The sequence below is a fragment of the Saccopteryx bilineata genome, chromosome 5 (genome assembly GCF_036850765.1).
Source record: "Saccopteryx bilineata isolate mSacBil1 chromosome 5, mSacBil1_pri_phased_curated, whole genome shotgun sequence".
NCBI classification, from domain to species: Eukaryota; Metazoa; Chordata; class Mammalia; order Chiroptera; family Emballonuridae; genus Saccopteryx; species Saccopteryx bilineata.
In genome coordinates, this window is record NC_089494.1 from 56,826,861 (window position 1) to 56,848,838 (window position 21,978).

The window sequence follows — 21,978 nt, forward strand, 5'->3', positions numbered from 1 at the left end:
TGTATTCTATAGAATGTTGTTCCTGCTGAGGTGTCCCTTGTTTGTGTGGTGAAGCCAGATGAATTCTGGGATAAGAAAGTAACACATTTTTGTTTTTGGAAAGAAAAGGATAGACTTGGCTTTGAGGTAAATTATTAAAAAACAAGTGTGTTATATCTTTAAAAATAGCATTTTGCTGGTATTGTTTTGTTTGTTCAGTTTTGGATACTAAGCAGTGCTTAAGTACTGTTTAATCAGTGCCTAAATAAATATGTAGTCAGCATTCAGATACTAGTTGAGTGAATTATGGTTCTTAGTCAAAGACCACAGATACTTTGTTTTCATTTGTTAATTGTTTTAGTAAGTAGAAACTTTTTATTCAGAAAATTAAATTCTTACTGCATTACCACAAGGACATTTAACACTTGGAAATCCTCGAGTAATTAAAGTCAGCATATTTTATATGATATGTCATAATTATTTTTAGTATCTGGTTTGGTTTTGATAAATGAACACCATTTTTCTGTTGACATTTTTCTTTCCCTCTCACTTTCCTTGCATGAAAGTACATTTTATTGTACATCAGAAAGAAGACCTAAAATGGAATACAAATTTAAACAATTCTGTCATTATTTTCCCTTGCATAACCTGTTAATTCCAGCTCCCCAGTAGGAGAGTTAATAAATACTAAACTTTACATTGGTTAAATAAAGTGTGGAAAAATTACAGAATACAAAGTCCAACCTTTACCCTATACAATATAGAGCCTTGGAATGCTTGTAAGAGTCAGATAATTAAGACTCATTTTGGACCTTGCTATACTATGTCATTTTTATTTTTGATAAAGTCAGTCAGTTATTTTTGGTTGAAGAGAGATAAGAGTTGAAGAATCTAGTTGCCTGTCTTGCCTTTCCCACAGTAGCTTGCTGCTTCCTCCCCCCAGACTTGTACTCTGAGAGAGGCTGTTTTGAAATTTCTTACCTACCCAGTCTTCCTCTTCAGTCCCTGGGAGGTGTGGAAAAGAGTCTGTAAGTGAGTTTGAATTCTTTTGTCTACTTCTCCAGGGGCTTCTGTAACTTTGACCCTAGCCCACATTTGGCTTTTAGCAATTCACTAAAAATTTTACAGGAATTCTTTCTTGGTTTGTGTCATGTTTAGTAACTTCCCCACGTAAACAAGTGCTTCGGCTCCGACTGTCCTTGAAGGCACAGGTCTTTCTTTAGATTTCAGGTTAATTGGTTTTTCTTTGAACTTAACTCTGATGGATTCAAGAAAAATTGTGAATTTTTCAGATGAACTTGCTCTATGGCCAGTATTCACGGCTGCCATCAATGCTGTCTGGCCAACGCAGGTTCAGGTTTGATTCGAACCTATGGTAATGAAACAGTTGAGCCAAAAGCTAGTGTTCCATTGTTCTTTATTCTAGACTCGCACCTGGTGGGCAAGAAATACACACAGTGGGAAATATTATACTTCGCTTTCCATTCAGGGCTCCCAAAGCACCGACTCATCCAAGTTTTCTAGAATCAAAGGTTTCTACCTCACCAATCTTATTCACCTCTATTCCCCATTCCTTCTCCTAATCAAACTGGCTTCTACTTCCCCTAACCCGCCATTCTGGCTGCCTCCTCCACGTGGCTTCCCTGCCCTGCCTCCATGAGCTCTTCCTCTCTACAGGCATGTAATCACTCTCCTCTGAACAACATGATCTCTTCCCAAATGGCTTCCTAGCTCCTCCTTTTAAAACCTTTTGGCATGAAAGCCCTCCCCCAACACACATTAGTATAATCATGCCCACCCCAAGCAAGAAGGGCAACTAATATTATCACCTGGGCAATGGGCACCCACACGGACAGCGCCATCTTTAACAAAGTGAGCATAATTATTTTATCTGCCAACACTTGCACTGTTTTATTGTTCTTGTTGGGGTAGGAGCAATGCTCTTTGCACCTTTTTACACGCTAAGCAGAAGCCAAATGTTTTGTTTTGCTTTTCACTTCTACATTGCAGCTTTTGTCACTGTTGGCTTGGCTGTGATGTAGATGTACTAGAAAGGTGTACACTAGCATGTAACGGAAGGTAGCCAGGGCTGCTGGATTACATTGAAAGGTGTTATTCTAGTCATTGAGTGGGAAATGCATCCCAGGGAGTAGAAACAGAAGTGTAGTGAGGGAAGAAAGTAAAAGCTGAAAGCAGGAGGCCTGAATGTTGCCATGGAGAGTGATGACTTCAGACAGTGTGGGAGGAGAGCTGTTCCTGCCAGGGGCATGCAGGAAGTGTTGCTCCAAGAGAATGCCAAGTAAACAGGAGCCAGTGGTTCAGAAACTAAAGCCTGAACACTGGATAAGGGAGAAGATCCCTTTGGTGAGGAGCAGAGGCATCTATCTACTGAGATATGCTATCCCCAGTTAGGTCTCATGCTTTGTGAATTAATTGTGATAGAAGACCTTGAATCTTGGGGGATTAAATAGAAGACAGAGAATTCCTTTATCCCTTGATTTTATGTCATAGATTGATGTTTTAAAACTTAAGTGTTTAAAGTATCTTGTAATCATATATTCTACTAGGCATTGAAGAAATTCAGCTAGAATATTTTCCCAAGTGAATAAGAACTGGGCCCTTGTTAAAAGTCTAATGTCCTAATGAGATGAGAGTAATTTCAAATGCTGGCTAATATACCACCAAACATACTCAACTTTAAGGGGCAGTTCAGCACCAGTAATTAGATGATACTTAGAGCTGTATATAATATTAAATTCAACATAGATTCTTGTTTAATTAAAAACTATTTTCCTTGGAGTAGGAGTAAGGGAGGGACAAGTTTTAATGCTTTTCTGTGAGTTTGATTCCAGATTAAAGAAAACCTCCATAAATGTTTTGATTAAAAACAATATGGTATATATATTTTTTTCAAGGTTTTTGAATAATGTGTGCTAGTTAAGAAAATATTGTGGTTTAGCAATTTAATTTGTCTTGTCTTAACCTCTCTAACATAAAAAAAGGAAAAAGTAATTATGTAGGACTTGACTATTCCAATGTCAAGGTGTTTATTTCCTTTGAAAGGATTTGCAAAGTGATCTTTTTTTTTTTCTTCCTTTTTGTAGTATACTCTTAAATATATTTTATGTCATAAAAAAAAGTGAATTTGTACTGTTTACATTTAAGTTACTCTGAGCAACTTCAGATTTTTCCTTTGGTGTATTAAACTTGAAATCTGTTACCAATGATTTTATGTATTTAGGAACAAAATGTACAAAGGTGTGTGTGTAGTGAGATTAACCAGAGTGGGTAGAAAGTAACAAGTGTTCTTCATTGGGCAAGACAGGTTAGAGGGAATGGCTCAAATTAAATGTATGGGATAACAGCTCATCAGAATTATATCCTCTTAAAGAGTTTAAAGAGACATCATTGATAATTTAGTGTAGTTACCTTCTTTGGCAGATTGGAGAAATGAGCAAAGAATGAATTCCTTTAGGTTTGTTTCTATAAGGTCAGTGAATTTGTGGAAGAACTAGGGCATAAACCTGGAGTGATTGGCTCCTAGCTCAGTATCCTTCCAGTGAGACTGTACTGGTGTTTAACCTAGGAAAGGAATCTGGAAATCATTTGGGGATAGTCTAGTAAAACCTTTGGCCCTCTGAATTAGTATGACCAAAGAGGCAACAACGTATAGATTTATGTATTTTCAACAAAGACTTTAGAAACAAATAGAAAACTTGAATATACTTTTTATGAGAGTGTGGTACAACTGTCTCTGGATTATTGCAAAAACCTTATTATTTTTATATTCCCAGCACTAGAACACACAACTTCCAATAAATAATACTTTTTTTAAATTAAAAAAAAATTTTTTTTAATTCCTTTTTAGAGAGGAGAGAGGGAGAGAGAAAACAGAGAGGGAGAGAGAGGAGAGAGAGACAGAGAGAGAGAAGGGGGGAGGAGCTGGAAGCATCAACTTCCATATGTGCCTTGACCAGGCAAGCCCAGGGTTTCGAACCGGCAACCTCAGCATTTCCAGGTTGATGCTTTATCTACTGTGCCACCACAGGTCAGGCCAAATAATACTTTTAATAAATACATTTAACTTCCAGTAAATAATGATTGTTGAACACATGAATAGCAAGCACATCATTAAAAGTTGTTATAATATGAGGGACATGATGGAGAGGTTTTTCAAGAGATATTATTTCAGTTTTTTAAATAGAATATTATGCCAAGTAAGGCACAGTTGAAGAGTAGAAAGATAATTTATTATGTTTTATATTCATTGTGTTTTCTATTAAGTCGTTTTTTCAGGAGAGAGTGCTTTGGAAATGTTATCTTTTCATATGTGAACTGATGATCAATTTAGCAAGTAGTTTATTTCCTTATAGAATAAATACATATTTCTTTTATTTTTAGTACATATCTATAGTGAATAGAGTGCTAGACATTTTTAGAGGAAGGATTTGTTTGTGTTTAATCTTTCTGGTGTGGAATGTCTACTTTGATCCAAAAGGAATTGGTGACAGCTTAAATGGTTTCTGTGACTTAGCTCCACTTATTGTGTAATGTTTAACATCGTTGTCTGTCTCTAAGAACTAGTATAAAGAAGCTGCATTGGACCTAGAGGATAAAATAAAGCCCTTTTGATAAGTTTTTCACTAAGGAAATACCATTTTCCTGTGTTCTTTTATTCTAATGTTTATTTTAAATTAGCTGCAATTATTACCTAAACAGGAGAACAATAAAATAGGCCAAACTCCTCATACTAGATATAACATTAATTGGTCATTTTAAATAGACAGGATTTACACACCTTGCTATTATTAAACTAGCCAAAAATATAATCTGATGTTCTACATCCTTTTTATTTTTTATTTTTTATTTATTTTTTAAATTTTTTTATTATTATTTTTTTGTATTTCTCTGAAGCTGGAAACGGGGAGAGACAGTCAGACAGACTCCCGCATGTGCCCGACCGGGATCCACCCGGCACACCCACCAGGGGCGACGCTCTGCCCACCAGGGGGCGATGCTCTGCCCCTCCGGGGCATCGCTCTGCCGCGACCAGAGCCACTCTAGCACCTGAGGCAGAGGCCAAGGAGCCATCCCCAGCGCCGGGGCCATCTTTGCTCCAATGGAGCCTTGGCTGCGGGAGGGGAAGAGAGAGACAGAGAGGAAGGAAGGGGGGGTAGAGAAGCAAATGGGCGCTTCTCCTATGTGCCCTGGCCGGGAATCGAACCCGGGTCCCCCGCACGCCAGGCCGATGCTTTACCGCTGAGCCAACCGGCCAGGGCCTCTTTTTTCTTTTTTAAATGGAAAAGAGTTATGGATTCTTGGCTTCCCTGTCATTACCACTTCCAGATGTTCCTTTGTTTTCCCTCTAACCTTACTCGCTGCCTCAGAAGAGGTACCCTTTCCTCAGCCTCAAGTTGTATCTTCTATAAGTCATTTCCTTCTCATGATTCTTTTCTGTTCTTAAGTTTTTTAATATGGTATTTTGTACATATTCTTTAAAAAATGCACCTGACCTGTTGTGGCACAGTGGCTGGGGCATCGACCTGGAATGTTGAGGTCTCCGGTTCAAGACACCAGGCTTGCCTAGTCAAGGTCCATATGACAAGCAGTCAGTGAAGAACTAAAATGAAGCAACTATGAGTTGATACTACTCGTCCCCATCCCCTCCCCTCATCTCTCTGTAAAATCAATGAATCGAATCTTTTTTAAAAAAGAAAAGATCATGCCTTTTACACCCTGGGATGTAGTCTTGAGTCACCTTCAGGGACATCAGAGCCTGGTTCATTGTCTTTTCTTTCCTTATTTGTTTTTAAGAAAACTATTTAATTTTTAGTTTATTTTTACACATTGAAGTTGTAGCTTCTCAACCTTCTCCCCTGCCCAGGACTGCAGACCCTGACTGGCCTCAGTCCACAGTCCCACGTGTTCCCGTCTGTCTGTGTCTGTTCTTCCCCTTCCCCTCCACCTCCTGTGGGTTCCAGGATCTGTCCATTTGTTACCATGCTCTGCTGGGGATTGGTGCCAAGGTGGAGTGAGATTCCACTGGTGTAGAACTTTGCTGAGTATAGATAAGTTTCTTGTGAAAAAAAAAAATCTATGTATACATGAAGCTTAATAGTAAACACTTGAGTATCCACCACCTAACCTAAGGACCCAAAATATCTATAACTTGAAATAAATCTGAGTACCCCTCTCTGATCTCATTGACTTATTCCCTGTTTCTTACCGCCTAAATTATTTGTATTTATCTATCCTCTGTTTATGTTCTCATGCTGTGTGTATATTAAAAATTTACATGTGAAAGATAAAATCTTTAGAAGGAAATACAGTATTTATCTTTAATTATTTTATATGTCTATAGAGTTATCATTTAGAGACAGATTCTAAGATAATATATTTAGTTTGTTTACTTTTTGGGTTTTATAAAAATGGTATTATGATTTTAGGCTTCACTGATTTGCTTTTTCTCACTCATCATTCTCTAAGGTCCATACATATTCTTGTAGTAAGTATAGTTGACTCGTTTTCACTGCTGAATGTTACTTTATTGTGTGATAAAAAACATATTTATTCTGTTGATGAGTATTTGGGTGGTTTTCTTTCTTCACCATTGTAAATGATGCCCTATATATACACATTCCCATATATATCTCATGATAAATATTGTTTGCAGAATAGCCAGGCATAGGTTATAGAGATATTTAAAATTTCAAGATAATACCCGATTGTTTCCCAAAGAAGCTTTTTAATTTATAGATCCACTTGAGGTATATAAAATTTTCTCCTGCTTTACAGCCTTGCTAACATTTGATATTGGCTAACAAAAATATTTGTAAATTGTTATGGTCTCAGGCCCGCTGCTTGGCTCAGTGGTAGAATGTTGGCCGGCTTGTGGATGTCTTGGGTTTGATTCTCAGGGCACACAGAAGAAGCAACCATCTGCTTCTCTATCCCTCCCCTCTCTCTAATCCCCTCCCACAGCCATGGCTCAAATTGGTTTGAATGCGTTGGCCCTGGGTGCTGAGTATGGCTCCATGGAGCTTCCACCACAGGCACTAAAAATAGCTCAGTTGGCAGCATGGCCCCAGATGGGTAGAGCATTGGCCCCAGAACAGGGTTGTTGGGTGGATCCCGGTTAGGGTACATGTGGAAGTGTGTCACCCTTCCTCTCACTTGGAAAAAGGAAAAAAAAATTGTTATGGTCTTTTCTCAAATTGTTGTTGGGAATTTATTTTAGTTTCAAAATGAGTTGAAGGTGTTTCCTTTGTTTCTTTTATCTGAAAGCATTTATTTCAGATTGAAATGATCTGTATTTTTTTTTAAATGAAGCTTCTTAGGCTGTAAAGCTAAGCAAGCAGCTTATAGGCCACTGAAGGCTAGTATGGAGCAGAGCCAGAGTTGAAAGCAGTTTGAGGCCCAGTGTGCCTTGTACCATTACACACAAACTCTCACAGCATGGTTTGTTAGTAAAAGACTTTTCAGGTACTGAAATTTTCTTTTTTGATTTTTAAAATATACTTGTAAACTGGCTAGGCTTGGTATTTTGTTTCTGAGAAGATATTTTGAAAAGAGAAATGGATAGTTATTTTAGTTTTTAAATATTTTTATTATAAAGAATTTTGAACACAAAAAATTATATTATAATTAACTCCCTATATCCCTACTCCTAGTTCCAACAGCCATCAACCCATGGTGCATTCTGTCTCATCCTTACTCTCATGTGCTTTCCTCAGTGAAGACTGATATTTCAATTTATTTCTAAATAAATATATTATTATATGTCTAAAACATAAAGACTATAAAAACTATAACTCAATTATCAATATCATACCTTAAACAATTTTTTGATATCTAAGAGCCATTTGATTTCAAATTTGTAATTACTTGGGAAATATTATAAAAGGATTTTGATTATATATAAAATATTAGATATAAATAATGTATTTTAAAATTTATTTATAAATTATAGATAAATTAAGGTACAAATTGATTTATTTGTATCAGAATTTAAATAAGGTCCATATGTTGTGATTGGTTGAGATATTGAGATGCCTTTCTAAGTAGATAGGGTTTAAAAATCTTGTTAATGATTTCTGACTTGATTGATTCATGATTGACTCCTAGCTTAATTTCATTGTGGTGATAGAATGTTACCAATTTTCCTCTGAAATTTATCAAGGCTTTCTTTATGGCTTGATACAGAGTCAGGCTTTTAAATATTTCACAAGTGCTTGAAAAGAATATGTAATTCTCTTATTGTTGTGGGATTCTATACTAATCTATTAAATGAAGCTTTTAAATTTTAATTTCTCTTTAAAAAAAATTTTTTTTTCTTAGAAGTGGGGAGGCATAGAGACAGACTCCTGCATGAGCCCCAACTGGGATCTACATGGGAAGCCCCCTCCCAGGCGATGCTCTGTCTGCCTGGGGCTGTTGTTTTGTTGCTTGGCAACTTAGCTATTTTAGCACGTGAGGCGAATCCTTGGAGCCACCTTCAGCACCTAGGGCCAACTTGCTCCAACTGAGCCATGGCTGTGGGAGGAGAAGGGAGAGAGAGAGAGAATTGAGAGGAGGAGGTTTGGAGAAGTAGATGGTTGCTTCTCCTGTGTGCCCTGACCAGGAATTGAACCGGGACATCCATATGCTAGGTTGATGCTCTGCCACTGAGCTAACTGGCCAGGGCTCTTTCTCTTTTCTTTATTTTTTTTTCCTTGAGGAGATCAGTTTATCATATGGAGTTTTTCATTGGGAGAACAATCTCTAGGATATAGTTTATTAAACATATTCTTCTGCCTTTGCAAATCTCTGTATTTCCATAAATTGACAGTTGGATTTAGACAGTTGATAAAGTTTATAATTCATTTTCTTTTTCCAAGACTGTTCATTGTGGTGATGTGTTCCTTGATCATGAGACTCATAATAGTTGTCTTCTCTTCTGTAATGTTAGCAGCTATGGATGTTCAGTGCCTAGATCCCTTAGTTTATTAAAGATTTAAAATGACGATATCCTAGTTCTAGTATTTTTTCTTCATTTACTAGATAGAACACGTCTATATTGAGAAATTTACCCTCATTTATTGTTTGTTTACCCAGTGGTATAGTTCGTATATGAAAGGTTAGATAATTTTTTTCCTTTATTTTCTTATTTTCAATAAAATAAATTTGTTCTTCAAAATAAATTTGTTCTCCAGCTAGTCCAATAGTGATCATTAAAAGAATTTTTTTTACTTGAATTTTATTGGGTTGACACTGGTTAACATAATTATACAGGTTTCGGATGCCCACTTCTACAGTACATCTCTGTACACTATGTTGTATATATTTCTTCTGCTTTATAGCCTTGCTAACACTTGATATTGGCTAACAAAAATATTTGTAATTGTTATGGTCTTAGGTCCTGAAAGGTTGGCTCAAACTAGGACATTTATTATTCTTTTTGATATGTGAATTATTACATTGTTGGCCAGTGTAAATCTTTTCAAGACCCTTCCACACAACCCTAGTAGTCTTTGATAACTTTTGTTATCAAACATGATGGGGTGTCCCAAACTTATCATGTGTGAATTTCCTGCTGTAGGCATGGCATTTCTCCAAGGAGCCTTGATTCCTGTAAGTGAGACATGGTATTTGGAGACAACAGTCTGGATGCTAGGACTGTGTATGTTTATAATTGGTTAGTGTTTCTAAACCTATTGGGACAGAGCTAGAAAATTTGTATATGTGAGTATGTTTTCATTTAAAATGAAATATGTCCTGAATTTAAACTGATACTTCAAATTGAAGACCACAAGGGTAACTTTTCCTCTTCACATCTTTCTTCTCAAGAATTCCATTTTGTAAAGGGCATCAGGGACTTATGGTGCCTGTCTTATTATTATTATTTTCAGACTAGTTGGTTTCTCTGTGACTTCCTCTGAGGAGTTCCAGAAAATTTATAATTTTAAGGATTATCTGGCCTTTGTTGTTTAGGATGGAAATGGTGCTCTTTCCAGCTTGATACATTTTTTCTTATCAAGTCGTTTTTTAAAAATTCAAATTTATGTATTATTTTTCCATCATTACTACCATTTGAATACCTTTCTCCCACGAATTTTCTTTTACATTCATTGAAAGTTTATTTAGCTCTACAGTGGTCTCTTAGGCGGTTCTATAATTTGTATTTGAAATCTTTTAAGGTTTAGAATAAAAAATTATCATTTTAATATGCAAGTTTTAAGTTTATGAATTCTCTGACCTCTTCCCTCTTGTTATTTCTGATTTTAAATATAGTGTATCCTAAGTTTTACTCTATTGTTATAGGACATGTTTTATTAATATATAGTCAAAGGAATGTTAGAGAAATGAGGTAATTTTTTTATATTTATCAAGTTTGATTTTTCTTTTTTAGGAGCTTTTATTAATAAATTAATAATAAAATGATAGACTTGTTAATTCCTTATTACAGGGTATATGCAAGAGTTCATTAAAGTGTGGGGTTTTTTTGATTGCCAGATTTATTATTATTTTATACTTATCATTTTAGTGTACTTAGCTAATTTTAAGGGCATATGAAAATACTTTGCTGCCTGGCTGGTCAGGTGGCACAGTGGACAGAGAGCATCAACCTGGGATATTGAAATCCCAGGTTCAAACCCCCAACCAACGTCGCTGGCTTGAAGGCGGGCTCATCTGGTTCGAGCAGGGCAGGTTTACCAACCTGAGCATAGGATCATCAACATAATCCCTTGGTCACTGGCTTGAGCCCAAGGTCACTGGCTTGAAACTCAAGGTTGCTGGTTTGAACAATGGGTCACTGACTCGACTGCAGTCCCCCAGTCAAGGCACGTATGAGAAGCAATCAGTCAACAACGAAAGTGCCACAACTATGAGTTAATGCTTCTCATCTTTCTCCCTTTCTGCCTCTCACTAAAAAAAAAAAAAAAAAAAAAAAAAGCAGAATACATCATTGTATTAAAGGAATTGACTTTTTATCAAGAAATTGATAAAAATTTGAAAATATTTCAACTGAATGCTATATTTCAAAACATGCTATAATATTCTCTTGAAATATTATAGCATGTTTTTTAGCAATACCTACAATTTATTGAATTGATTTTAAATGTTGTATTAATTAAAGAAATAACACATCATGTTGGAAACGCTATTGCATAATATAACCTAATTTTACCACCTTATTTTATGGACATAAAACGTGACTTACTGAATGTCTCTTTTCTTTTTCCTGTTATAGGTTATTTTAGTGTCTGCCAATAAATTGACTCGTTATATAGAACCATGTCAGTTAACAGAAGATTTTGGTGGAAGTCTCACCTATGATCACATGGACTGGTTAAATAAGAGGCTGGTTGGTATATTACGCTGAGATAAAATGTTATTACATGTAAATAAGATATTTAGATAACTTTATTATCTTAATCTGCTTTGATGTAATTAACTAAAATATTGTTTTTCCTTTTTACAAATATAAGGAAATATAGTGTATTCTATGATAGTATAATACTTGAAGGCAAGTACTCTGAAGTCATATTCACATGTGTTAGCTATTACTGTTGTCATTAGTGTCAGTATAACTTGTCAAAGTTGTAAATCTTTTAAGTAGAATAACAATAACAGAGTAGTATAATTTCCTGGGAGGTAAACTAGTTGATGTACTATTCTCAGAGAAAATATTTAAACATCAGTTTGAATTAGAGAGCAGTTTGGTATAAACTAGTTGATATACTATTCTCAGAGAAAATATTTAAACATCATTTTGAATTAGAGAGCAGTTTGGCAGGTTATGGTTTTGCACTTCTGAAAATGCGTATCTTTGAAAGCCTTCTGAAGTCACTCTGTAGAATACAGCATTATTTAACCAGACTTGTGGGGAGTAAAAGAACAAATTTCATATTAACTCAGTTTAAATTAAATGCTGATTTCATTGAAGAATAATGAACTTTTGGATATATCAGAATGGAAAACCAATTCTGTTTCCACCATATTTGAACAATGTTATCAGACAGATGAAAGTTCACTTTATTTTTTTAACCAGACTTGCCCAAATCCCTTTTTGGAAATATTTTAAGAACTCATGTTAAAATTATAACTAATTTATTTTTATGCTGGATGCTGGTATGTAAAATTCTTTAACCATTATGTGCAACCAGTACAGATTGGTAATAGAGTACCATAAAGAAATATTCTATAATTGGAAGTAAAGGGGTCATATTTTTCTAAATAACCTTCATGTAGTTAAAAGTGTTACTGATGCATATATTTCTCAAGGAAACATACGAATAAAAATAAACTTGTTCATTAAGACTAAAAATAATTTCTTAGCATATTTAAATTTTAAAAATTTCTTATCCACTGAAACTATTCATTGTTTTAGGAAGTGGTTGAATCTTCTCTCCTGTACACTATTGTGCTCTGATATTTAAACCATACTAAGAGATATCCAGAGGAAAGGGGGATCCTGCCTGGCTAGTTCTAAGGCTCTTAATTGAAAATATTTTTGTACAAATTAACCTTTTCTTTCAATTTTCAAATATTATTTTGAAACTTGAACATGGTGATATTGATAAGTAAGAGTACATAGGTTTCAGGTAAACAGTTCTATAGCATTTGAACTGTTGATTATGTTGTATACCCACCACCCAAAGGCAAATCATTTTCCCTCATCTTGTATTTGTCCCTCTTTACACCTTTCCCCACCTTCTTTTTACTCCCCCTCCCCCACACCCTTTCCTTCCCCCAGTAACCGCTTCACTTTTATCTATGTCCATGAGTCTCAGTTTTATATCCCACCTATGTGTGAAATCATACAGTTCTTAGCTTTTTCTGATTTACTTATTTCACTCAATATAATGTTCTTAAGATCCAACCAATGTCATAAATGTCACTATGTCATCATTTCTTACGGCTGAGTAGTATTTCATGTATATCTGTACCACATCTTCTTTATGGAATCCTCTATCAAGGGACACTTTTGTTGTTTTCATGTTGTGACCACTGTGAATGATACTACAGTAAACATGGGGGTGCATGTGTCTTTATGTACCAGTGTTTTTCGAGTTTTGCAGGGTAGATACTCAGTAGAAGGATTGCTGAGTCATATGGTAGTTCTATTCTTAATTTTTTGAGGAACAATCATGCTTTCTTCCATAATGGTTGTACTAATTTGCATTCCCACCAGGAGTGAATGAGGGTTTCTTTTTCTCCACAGCCTCTCCAACACTTGTTATTACCTGCCTTGCTGATAATAGCCAATCTAACAGGTGTGAGGTGGTATCTCATTGTAGTTTTGATTTGCATTTCTCAAATAGCTAATGAAGATGAACATCTTTTCGTATATCTGTTGGCCATTTGTATGTCGTCTTGGGAGAAGTGTTCAGGTCCTCTCCCCATTTTGTAATTGGATTGTTTGCTTGCTTGTTGTTGAGTTTTGTGAGTTCTTTATATATTTTGGATATTAACCCCTTATCAGAGCTGTTGTATACAAATATCATCTCCCATTTAGTTGGCTATTTGTTTTGTTGTCAGTTTCTTTTGCTGTGAGAAAGCTTCTTAGTTTGGTATAGTTCCATTTATTTATTTTTGCCTTTACTTTCCATGCCTTTGGGTCAAATTCATAAATTGTTCTCTATGGCCAAGGTCAATGAGCTTAGTACCTATGTGTTCTTCTGTGTAATTTATTGTTGCATATCTTATATTTAGATCTTTGATCCATTTTGAATTAATTTTTGTGCCAAGGGACAAAGTATAGTCAAGTTTCATTCTTTTACATATGGCTTTCTGATTTTCCCAGCACCATTTATTGAGGAGGCTTTTTTTTTTTTTTTTTTTTAATCCATTGTGTATTTTTGGCTCCTTTGTTGAAGGTGATTTGTCCATATATATCTGGTTTTATTCTGGGCTTTCAACTCTGTTCCATTGATCTGTATGTCTGTTTTTCTGCCAATACCACATTGTTTTGATTATTGTGGCTTTATGGTATAATTTGAAGTCAGGTAGTGTGTTACCTCCAGCTTCATTCCTTTTCCTCAGAATTGCTTTGGCCATTTTGGGTTTTTTATGGTTCCATACAAACCTGGTAATTTTTCTTCTATTTCTTTAAAGAATGATATTGGGATTTTGATGGGGATTGTATTAAGTTTGTATATTGCTTTGGGTAATGTGGCCATTTTAACTATGTTGATTCTTCCATTGCATGAACATGGAATATTTTTCCATTTCAATGTGTCTTGTTCAATTTCTTTCAATAATTTTTTGTAGTTTTCAGTATGTAGGTCCTTCACTTCCTTTGTTAAGTTTATTCCTAGGTATTTTATTTTATTTTATTTTTTTGTTGCAATTGTAAAAGAAATTTTATTTTTAATTCATTTCTTGATGTTTTATTGGTGGCATATAGGGAAGCAGTGGACTTTTGTATATTGATTTTTGTATCCTGTGACTTTACTGTATTGGTTTATTGTTTCTAATAGTTTTTTGGGGGAGTCTTCGGAGTTTTCCATATACAGGATCATGTCATCTGCAAAAAGTGATACCTTTACTTCTTTCCTGATATGGATGCCTTTTATTTCTTTCTCTTGCCTGATAGTTTTGACTAACACTTCTAGAAGTTTGTTGAATAAAAATGGAGAGATTGGGCAACCTTGTCTTGTTCCTGATTTAGAGGAAAAGCCTTAATTTTTTTGCCATTTAGTATGACATTAGCCAATGGTTTGTCATATATGGCTTTTATTATGTTGAAGTACTTTCCTTCTAATCAGATTTTATTGAGTGTCTTCAACATAAAAGGATGTTGTGTCTTATCGAATGCCATTTCTGCATCTGTTGATAGAATCATATAATTTTTGTTCTTTGTTTTGTACACATTGTTGATGGATTTCCATATATTGAACCAGCCTTGTGCTCTTGGAATGAATCCCACTTGATCGTGATGTATTATTTTTTTAATGTGTTGTTGTATTCAATTTGCTAGTATTTTGTTTAGGATTTTTGCATCTGTATTTATTAGAGATATTGTTCTGTAGTTTCCTTTTTTGTGTTGAACCCTGCTAAGATACTGCTGTCACAGTGTGTAGGCAGGGCTGCAGTTGTTGGGTAGTGTGTGTTGTGAGGGCTTAATGGTTTCAGCTTTCTGGCTTTAGGGCTCTAGCAGTGGTGTTCTCAGCTTCTGTGCACTCCTCCCCATATCGCAACAGACCTGGGGACTAGAAGTGGAGCACCTCTGTTCTTCATTGAAGAGAGTGGCTCTGGAGAGCTAGCTGTTGGGTTTGTCTCTGCCACTCTTGATACTGCAAGGTGAGGGAGGCAGGATCTTGGAGGCTGGGGGGCTGCACTTTAGTTTTCCCTGTCTCTGCCAAGTGCAGGCTGCAGGCGGACTGCAGGAACACTGGCCGTCACCCCGTGCTCTGGCCGCTTTATCTCCCCCTCTGCTCCTCTATCTCACCACTTGTCCAGCTGAAGGAGACCCAGTCACTCTGAGTTTCCATCTCTGTACTCCTCAGACAAAAGCCAGAGAGCCTGAGCTTCCCTCCTCCCCATAGTTCAGCCGAGAAAAAAACAACCACCCAGTCACTCCGGGTTTGTCTCCTCTCCTCTACAAAGCCCACCATGAATGCGTTTTATCTTCTATCCCCCTTTTCACCCTGTGCACCTTTAGTCCATTCGGTGTATGGATCTTTCAGGGGTGCCTGCAAGTCCAGCTGGAGTTCCTTTGCTGTGTTCAATTTGTTGAAATTTCAAGGAGAGAGATCAGGAGTATCTCACGCTGCCATTACCCTTCAAATTAACTTTTAAGATTACTCTTGGCCCTGGCTTGGTTGCTCAGCTAGTTAGGGCGTTGTCCTGATGCAGCAGAGTTGCAGGTTCCATCCCCACTCAGGGCACATGCAAGATTCAACCAATAAATGCAAAAATAAGTGGATCAAGAGATTGATGTTTCTCTGTCTTCCCCGTCTTTGCTATTTCTAAAAATTAATAAAAATTTAAGATTATTTTTAATGTTAGTAAAATTTTATATTGTAGGTTTTTGAGAAGTTTACAAAAGAATCTACATCATTATTAGATGAACTTGCTTTGATTAACAATGGAAGTGATAAAGGAAATCAAGAGAAAGAAAGGTAGGTGGCCAGAGTTAAGCAGTTATACTCGTGCAAAGCTATGAGTAATCTGATAAAAGATACCGCTATTGTTAATTAACTCTAAAAGAATTAAGTAAACAAGTCTCCATTCAGTAAAAATTGGCATACAAAATTTTAATTAAATTTGTTTTTTAATTTTTGAGGATTTACTTTATATGTAAAATTTGTTAATTTGAGTCAAAGTTTCTTTACAAAAGATTTTATTTAATGAATAGTGATTTCTTTTTTCTGACACTGTAAAATATTTCTTGGCAAGGACATGTTTTCAAAATGAGATAGTTTTCTAACTTAGTAAAGTTCTGCTTTGCTTGTAAAGAATATGGAAAATGTTGCAGCTTGAAATAAAATTGATAAAATGTTATTTAAATACATTAGCATTTAAACACTTGGCTTGTACAACTCATGTGTCCCTGTAAAATATGTGATAATTCATGAGTTCACCTTGGGGAATATAGTGTTTTATGATACTAGATGAAGTAATTGTTCAATTGTGTTATCTAAATGTAACTACCTAGATAAATAATTTTAACAGGTTTCCATTGAACTTCACAATCTTAACAGTTTTGTTTTTCTGTTGGTAGGCCAAGTCCTTCTTCCCAGGTAAAAAGCTATTTAGGATGCAAATTAACTCTTTCTGGTGTCTCGTAACAATGGTCACTAAAACAGTAATTTTTCATTAAGAAATTTGAAAGAATAAATTCTTATCCTTGTCTAGCTCTTTTGAATCTGGCCTTTAAAATACAGTGGAACCTTGATAAAATTCACCTTGTTATTCCATAAATCTAGATATAGTCACGTACCAATCAACTGAGATAATAAGAGGGATAAGGGGAGGTCATTGCATAACACCAAATCTTGATTAGACAAAGTAAAAATGTGAAAACAAATGATATGAGTATAAATCTTGTTAAAGTTACAACAACCATTTAAGAACATTACTATCACATAGATACATTATAAAAATGTAAAAAATTTACATATATGTAAATTTGTGAGTATAGATATCACATATATTGATACTTATGCGTTATGGTTAGGAATTGAAAATCTCACATAAGTTACTTGATAAAAATTAGCCGAACTTCTTGCTTTCTGAGTAGTCCAGCAGAGTAAATTTGATGATTCTTCAAGTACTGTTCCTCAGGAAAGACATGCTAAAGGGTGCCTATAGAAAATGAGGTTATGGCCATAGGGTTTAATGTTGTTTACTGTATTTCCCTCTCTGAGAATGACTGTGAACATTTACAGATGATAGGTTCTAAGAGGGTATCACATTAATGAAACCTGTTTAAATTGCTTCCTTAGAACTTCTTGTGTTTACATTCCAGTGGCACCCTTTTTTCTCCACCTAATCATATCTGTTCAATGGTTTGGAAATTAATTTGGGAAATTCTGGTTCACACGACTATATAAAGCAGGGGTCGGGAACCTATGGCTCGCAAGCCAGATGTGGCTCTTTTGATGGCTGCATCTGGCTTGCAGACAAATCTTTAATAAAAAAAATAGTAACGTTAAAAATATAAAACATTCTCATGTATTACAATCCATTCATTTCCTACCGCTCATGTTCATGGTTGCGGGTGGCTGGAGCCAATCACAGCTGTCCTCCGGGACAACACCAAATTTTTATTGGATAATGCGTAATGTATATGGGTCATTGTACGGCTCTCATGGAATTACATTTTAAAATATGTGGAGTTCATGGCTCTCTCAGCCAAAAAGGTTCCCAACCCCTTATACAAAGTATCAAATAAAATCTTGTATTTGCCAGTCCCTCCTAAAGGAACTCAAGTGTTACTGCTTAGTCTCCAATACCCCAGATGAAGTCTCTCCTCTTGCAGATTTTCGTCACCTCTTTTATGTCAGTCCTCAGGAAGCATCTAGATTATATAAGAGCTGAAGGCCTAGATCAATGAACAGTCCTAGGCTTTGATTGCCATATACCCTATCATTCCTTCATTTTTTGTTTCCCAAACATGTTTAATAAAGGCCCTAGTATGACTCATATAAAGCATTAATTAGTACATAGAAGAGAGTACAATTTGTTACAGTCACACACAAATATAATATATTTGCAGCTTTCAGCGGTTGCCATAGATAAGTAAACTTTTGATTACATTTTTAATATTGACAGTTTTGGGTTATTACATACTTACAAATTTCATTTTGAAACAAATATTCAGTAAAAATTAAATAGATTTTTTTGATATATTTGAAATAATATAATAATAAACTATATATTTCCAAGTAATGTATTTTATGATTTTTACAGATACTTCTTTGGGTACAAGTATTTATTTCTAATGCACTTCCTAATGCTTAAGAGAAATCAGAAGGGCAGAGCAGTATGCCTCAGATTTTTGTATTTGCGTGTACCTGTTTTAATATGTATGTATAAAGGATTTTCTTAAGTTATAGAGCTAGAAATATAGCTTTTAAAAATTGTTCTTTTGGTGCTTGCCAGGTCTGTGGATTTAAACTTCCTTCCATCAGTTGATCCTGAAACAGTTCTTCAGACAGGTAAGATGGAAAAACCTATTGCTCAGTAATAATCATAATTCAGTAAACCAGTCCTGTTTTGACTTGTTCATGAAAGAAACATTGGTTGAGCATGTACAGCTGGTCCTTGAATAACATCATTTTGTTATAATGTTATGACATGCCATAGGAACTTAACTTTTGTTTTATATCAGTTAGCCTATGGTAAAATTGGTTTTCTTATACGTTGTTTTGCTTAAAGTTGGAGAACCTATTGACAGTGTTAAGTGGTAAATTGCTCTATATCAAAGGGGAAATTTTTCAAATTTCTTTTTTATTTAGCTGAACTGTTAATATACTCTATAATATTAAAAAATATAAATAATGAAAAATAAGTAAGTTATCTCTTCCTTGAAAATCTATATTTTCTTATCTATAAAATGGAGATAAAAATTTTTATTCTATTGAGTTGCTGTGAGGATTATTGATTACTTATTATCTTCTAACATTCTATTTCTTTTTGTATTTTTAACTTTCATTCTCCTTACAGCTCTTTGAGATAATTAGAATTATTTTCTCTATTTTGTACTTGAGGAAGCCAAAGGCTAGAGATTTAAAAAGCTTGTTCAAGATCAAGGAAGGATCAAGCTTTATCATCATAGCACTAAACACAGGTCTAAATCTAAGACCACTGGCTGTACTGTTTTTATAATCATCTATGTGAAAACACTTAGCATCTTGCAATGGCTTTCCACATAGTGTATGTTCAGTGCTATGTGATATGTAGCGTATAAATTCATATAAGCCATTAAGATTAGACTATATTAAATTTCTTCTACTTTGACAGTTACTACCTTCAACATTTTTCTTGTGTATACTATTTCCATTAGAGAAGCAGCACCACCTAATGATTTCAAAGACTATATAATTTGAAACCAAACTGCTCAAGTCCTAGCTGTAGTATCACTAGTTGTAGAACTTATAAAATAAGTTACTTAATTTTTTCATGGCTTAGTTTTCCATCTTAAAAATGGAATTATAACAGTAAATACACTTTGCTGGGTTGTGGGAAAGGATAAATGAGTGAACATATGGAAAGTGGTAGAACAGTGCCCAGTACACAGCAGATGTAGAATTATGAACCATTAGTAGAAAAATACATTAGAAACAAAATTGTTGTATTATTATTTTACAGAATTCCAATCTTCTGCTAGAATCTGTGAAACCACTACTAGAAATATTTGGTCTGGAGTATATGTATATAAATATATGTTTACATATATAAGTAGACTTGACTTTACATAAATCTTTAAGATAGTTATTCCAATTATAAAATATAAAGTAAAAAATTTCTGAATATTTTTGTTGTATTGATTCAGTTTTAAGTTTTTTAGTAATATGTCTTATATTTTTAGAGAACAAAAATATAATTGTAGGCCCTGGCCTGTTGGCTCAGTAGGAGAGCGTCGGCCCAGCATGTGGAAGTCTTGGGTTCAATTCCCAGTCAGGAGAAGCACCTATCTGCTTCTCCACCCTTCCCTCTCTCCTCTTTCTCTATCTCACTCTTCCCCTCCAGCAGCCGAGGCTCCATAGGAGCAAACTTGGCCCCGGGCGCTGAGGATGGTTCCATGGCCTCCGACTCAGGCGCTAGCCACAACGGAACAATGCCCCAGGTGGGCAGAGCATTGCCCCCTGGTGGACGTGCCAGGTCGATCCCGGTCACGCGCATGGGGGAGTCTGTCTGCCTGCCTCCCACTTCTAACTTTGGGGGGAAAAATATTGTAATCAGTGTGTTCAGAAGGTACAGTAGTAGACTGTCATTAAAAATACATATTGCTCTAGTATTAAAACTTAGATTCATGTTTATATTTAACATTTTGAAAGCTTACTTAAGCAGTAAAATTAAGTTTTTTAAAGTAGTTGCAGGAGGGGGAAAGAGAGAGAGAGAGAGAAACAAATGGGCGTTTCTCCTGTGTGCTCTGACCGGCAGTTGAACCCAGGACATCCACATGCTGTGCTGATGCTCTACCACTGAATCAAATGGCTAGGGCCTAGATTTGTATTTAAAAATTAACTTTATATGCCACTAAATCCTTTTTTATATGCTATTAAGTCTTAAAATAGGGATAAAAAAAGTATAGAATGGACAAATTTAGAACAATCTTGTGGGTTTTTTTAGAAATTGGAAGTACCTCTAAATCATATTAGAAGTTCTTTTTCTATATATTAAAAGCCATTTAAATTTAGGACATTTTTCTTTTTTTTCTTTTTTTTTGTATTTTTCTGAAGCTGGAAACGGGGAGAGACAGTCAGACAGACTCCCGCATGCGCCCGACCGGGATCCACCCGGCACGCCCACCAGGGGCGACGCTCTGCCCACCAGGAGGCGTCGCTCTGTTGCGACCAGAGCCACTATAGCGCCTGGGGCAGAGGCCAAGGAGCCATCCCCAGCGCCCGGGCCATCTTTGCTCCAATGGAGCCTCGGCTGCGGGAGGGGAAGAGAGAGACAGAGAGGAAGGAGAGGAGGAGGGGTGGAGAAGCAGATGGGCGCTTCTCCTGTGTGCCCTAGCCAGGAATCGAACCCGGGGCTTCTGCACACCAGGCCGATACTCTAACACTGAGCCAACCGGCCAGGGCCTAGGACATTTTTCTGAATAAAGGTAAAGACAAAAGTATGTAAATATCTACATATTTTTGACCCCTACATAATAATTGAAATAGCAGTATACTGGAAAAGCAATTTGTTAATTTATTTACTTTTAAAGTTATTAATATGTTTATAGCTTTACATCTTACATATACTGCAATTCTAATTTCTCAAGAATAAGTGGGTTTTCTCCGTTAGTGTGCTGTAATTGAATAACATTGGATGCAATTCTTTGGCCTCTCCTAATTCACAGTAATATGTTGTAGAGAGTCCAATAAATAGAGATTACTTAAATATTATTTTGTACCAGTAATAAAGACTTTCTGCCTTTACTCCAACATACATTTATTACATCATCAACTTTTCTTTTGGGAGCTATATAATTAAGGGTATAGATTAATAATGTTGAAATCCTACAACATATTGCTTAGTGGTGATCAGTAGTACCATCAGACAGAAATTCCAGAGTGTGATTGTGCTCTACAGGGAAAGAGGACTGGTTGGTCCAGTATACTGAGCAGTGAATCCAATAAGAAGAATGTGATAGATAGGGATGGATAAAGTATATATACTCCATGTATGTTTACTCTATAGTATTGCAGAGTTAGTATACATATTTATGATATACAAAATAGCATATAAATATGATACTATATATTGTGTGTATATATGTATATGTTTATGCATATATGCCATCTTCATGTATTTCTATATAAATTTAAAAGTTACATTTCAGACCTGGAAATG

The 21,978-nt window shown here is 35.5% G+C and overlaps 1 protein-coding gene across 2 annotated transcripts in view; it reads left to right on the plus strand.

Annotated features, from left to right (window-relative positions):
• The window catches only part of SESTD1 (SEC14 and spectrin domain containing 1), a 125,519-nt gene that overhangs the window by 54,279 nt on the left and 49,262 nt on the right, over positions 1-21,978 (plus strand). The window contains exons 5-8 of one of the 2 annotated variants that reach the window (XM_066233190.1): positions 13-126; positions 11,210-11,323; positions 15,991-16,085; positions 18,571-18,626. In XM_066233190.1, the coding sequence (XP_066089287.1) occupies positions 13-126; positions 11,210-11,323; positions 15,991-16,085; positions 18,571-18,626 (379 nt within the window). The remainder of the gene's footprint in view (positions 1-12; positions 127-11,209; positions 11,324-15,990; positions 16,086-18,570; positions 18,627-21,978) is intronic. The other variant, XM_066233191.1, reaches the window with a different exon arrangement.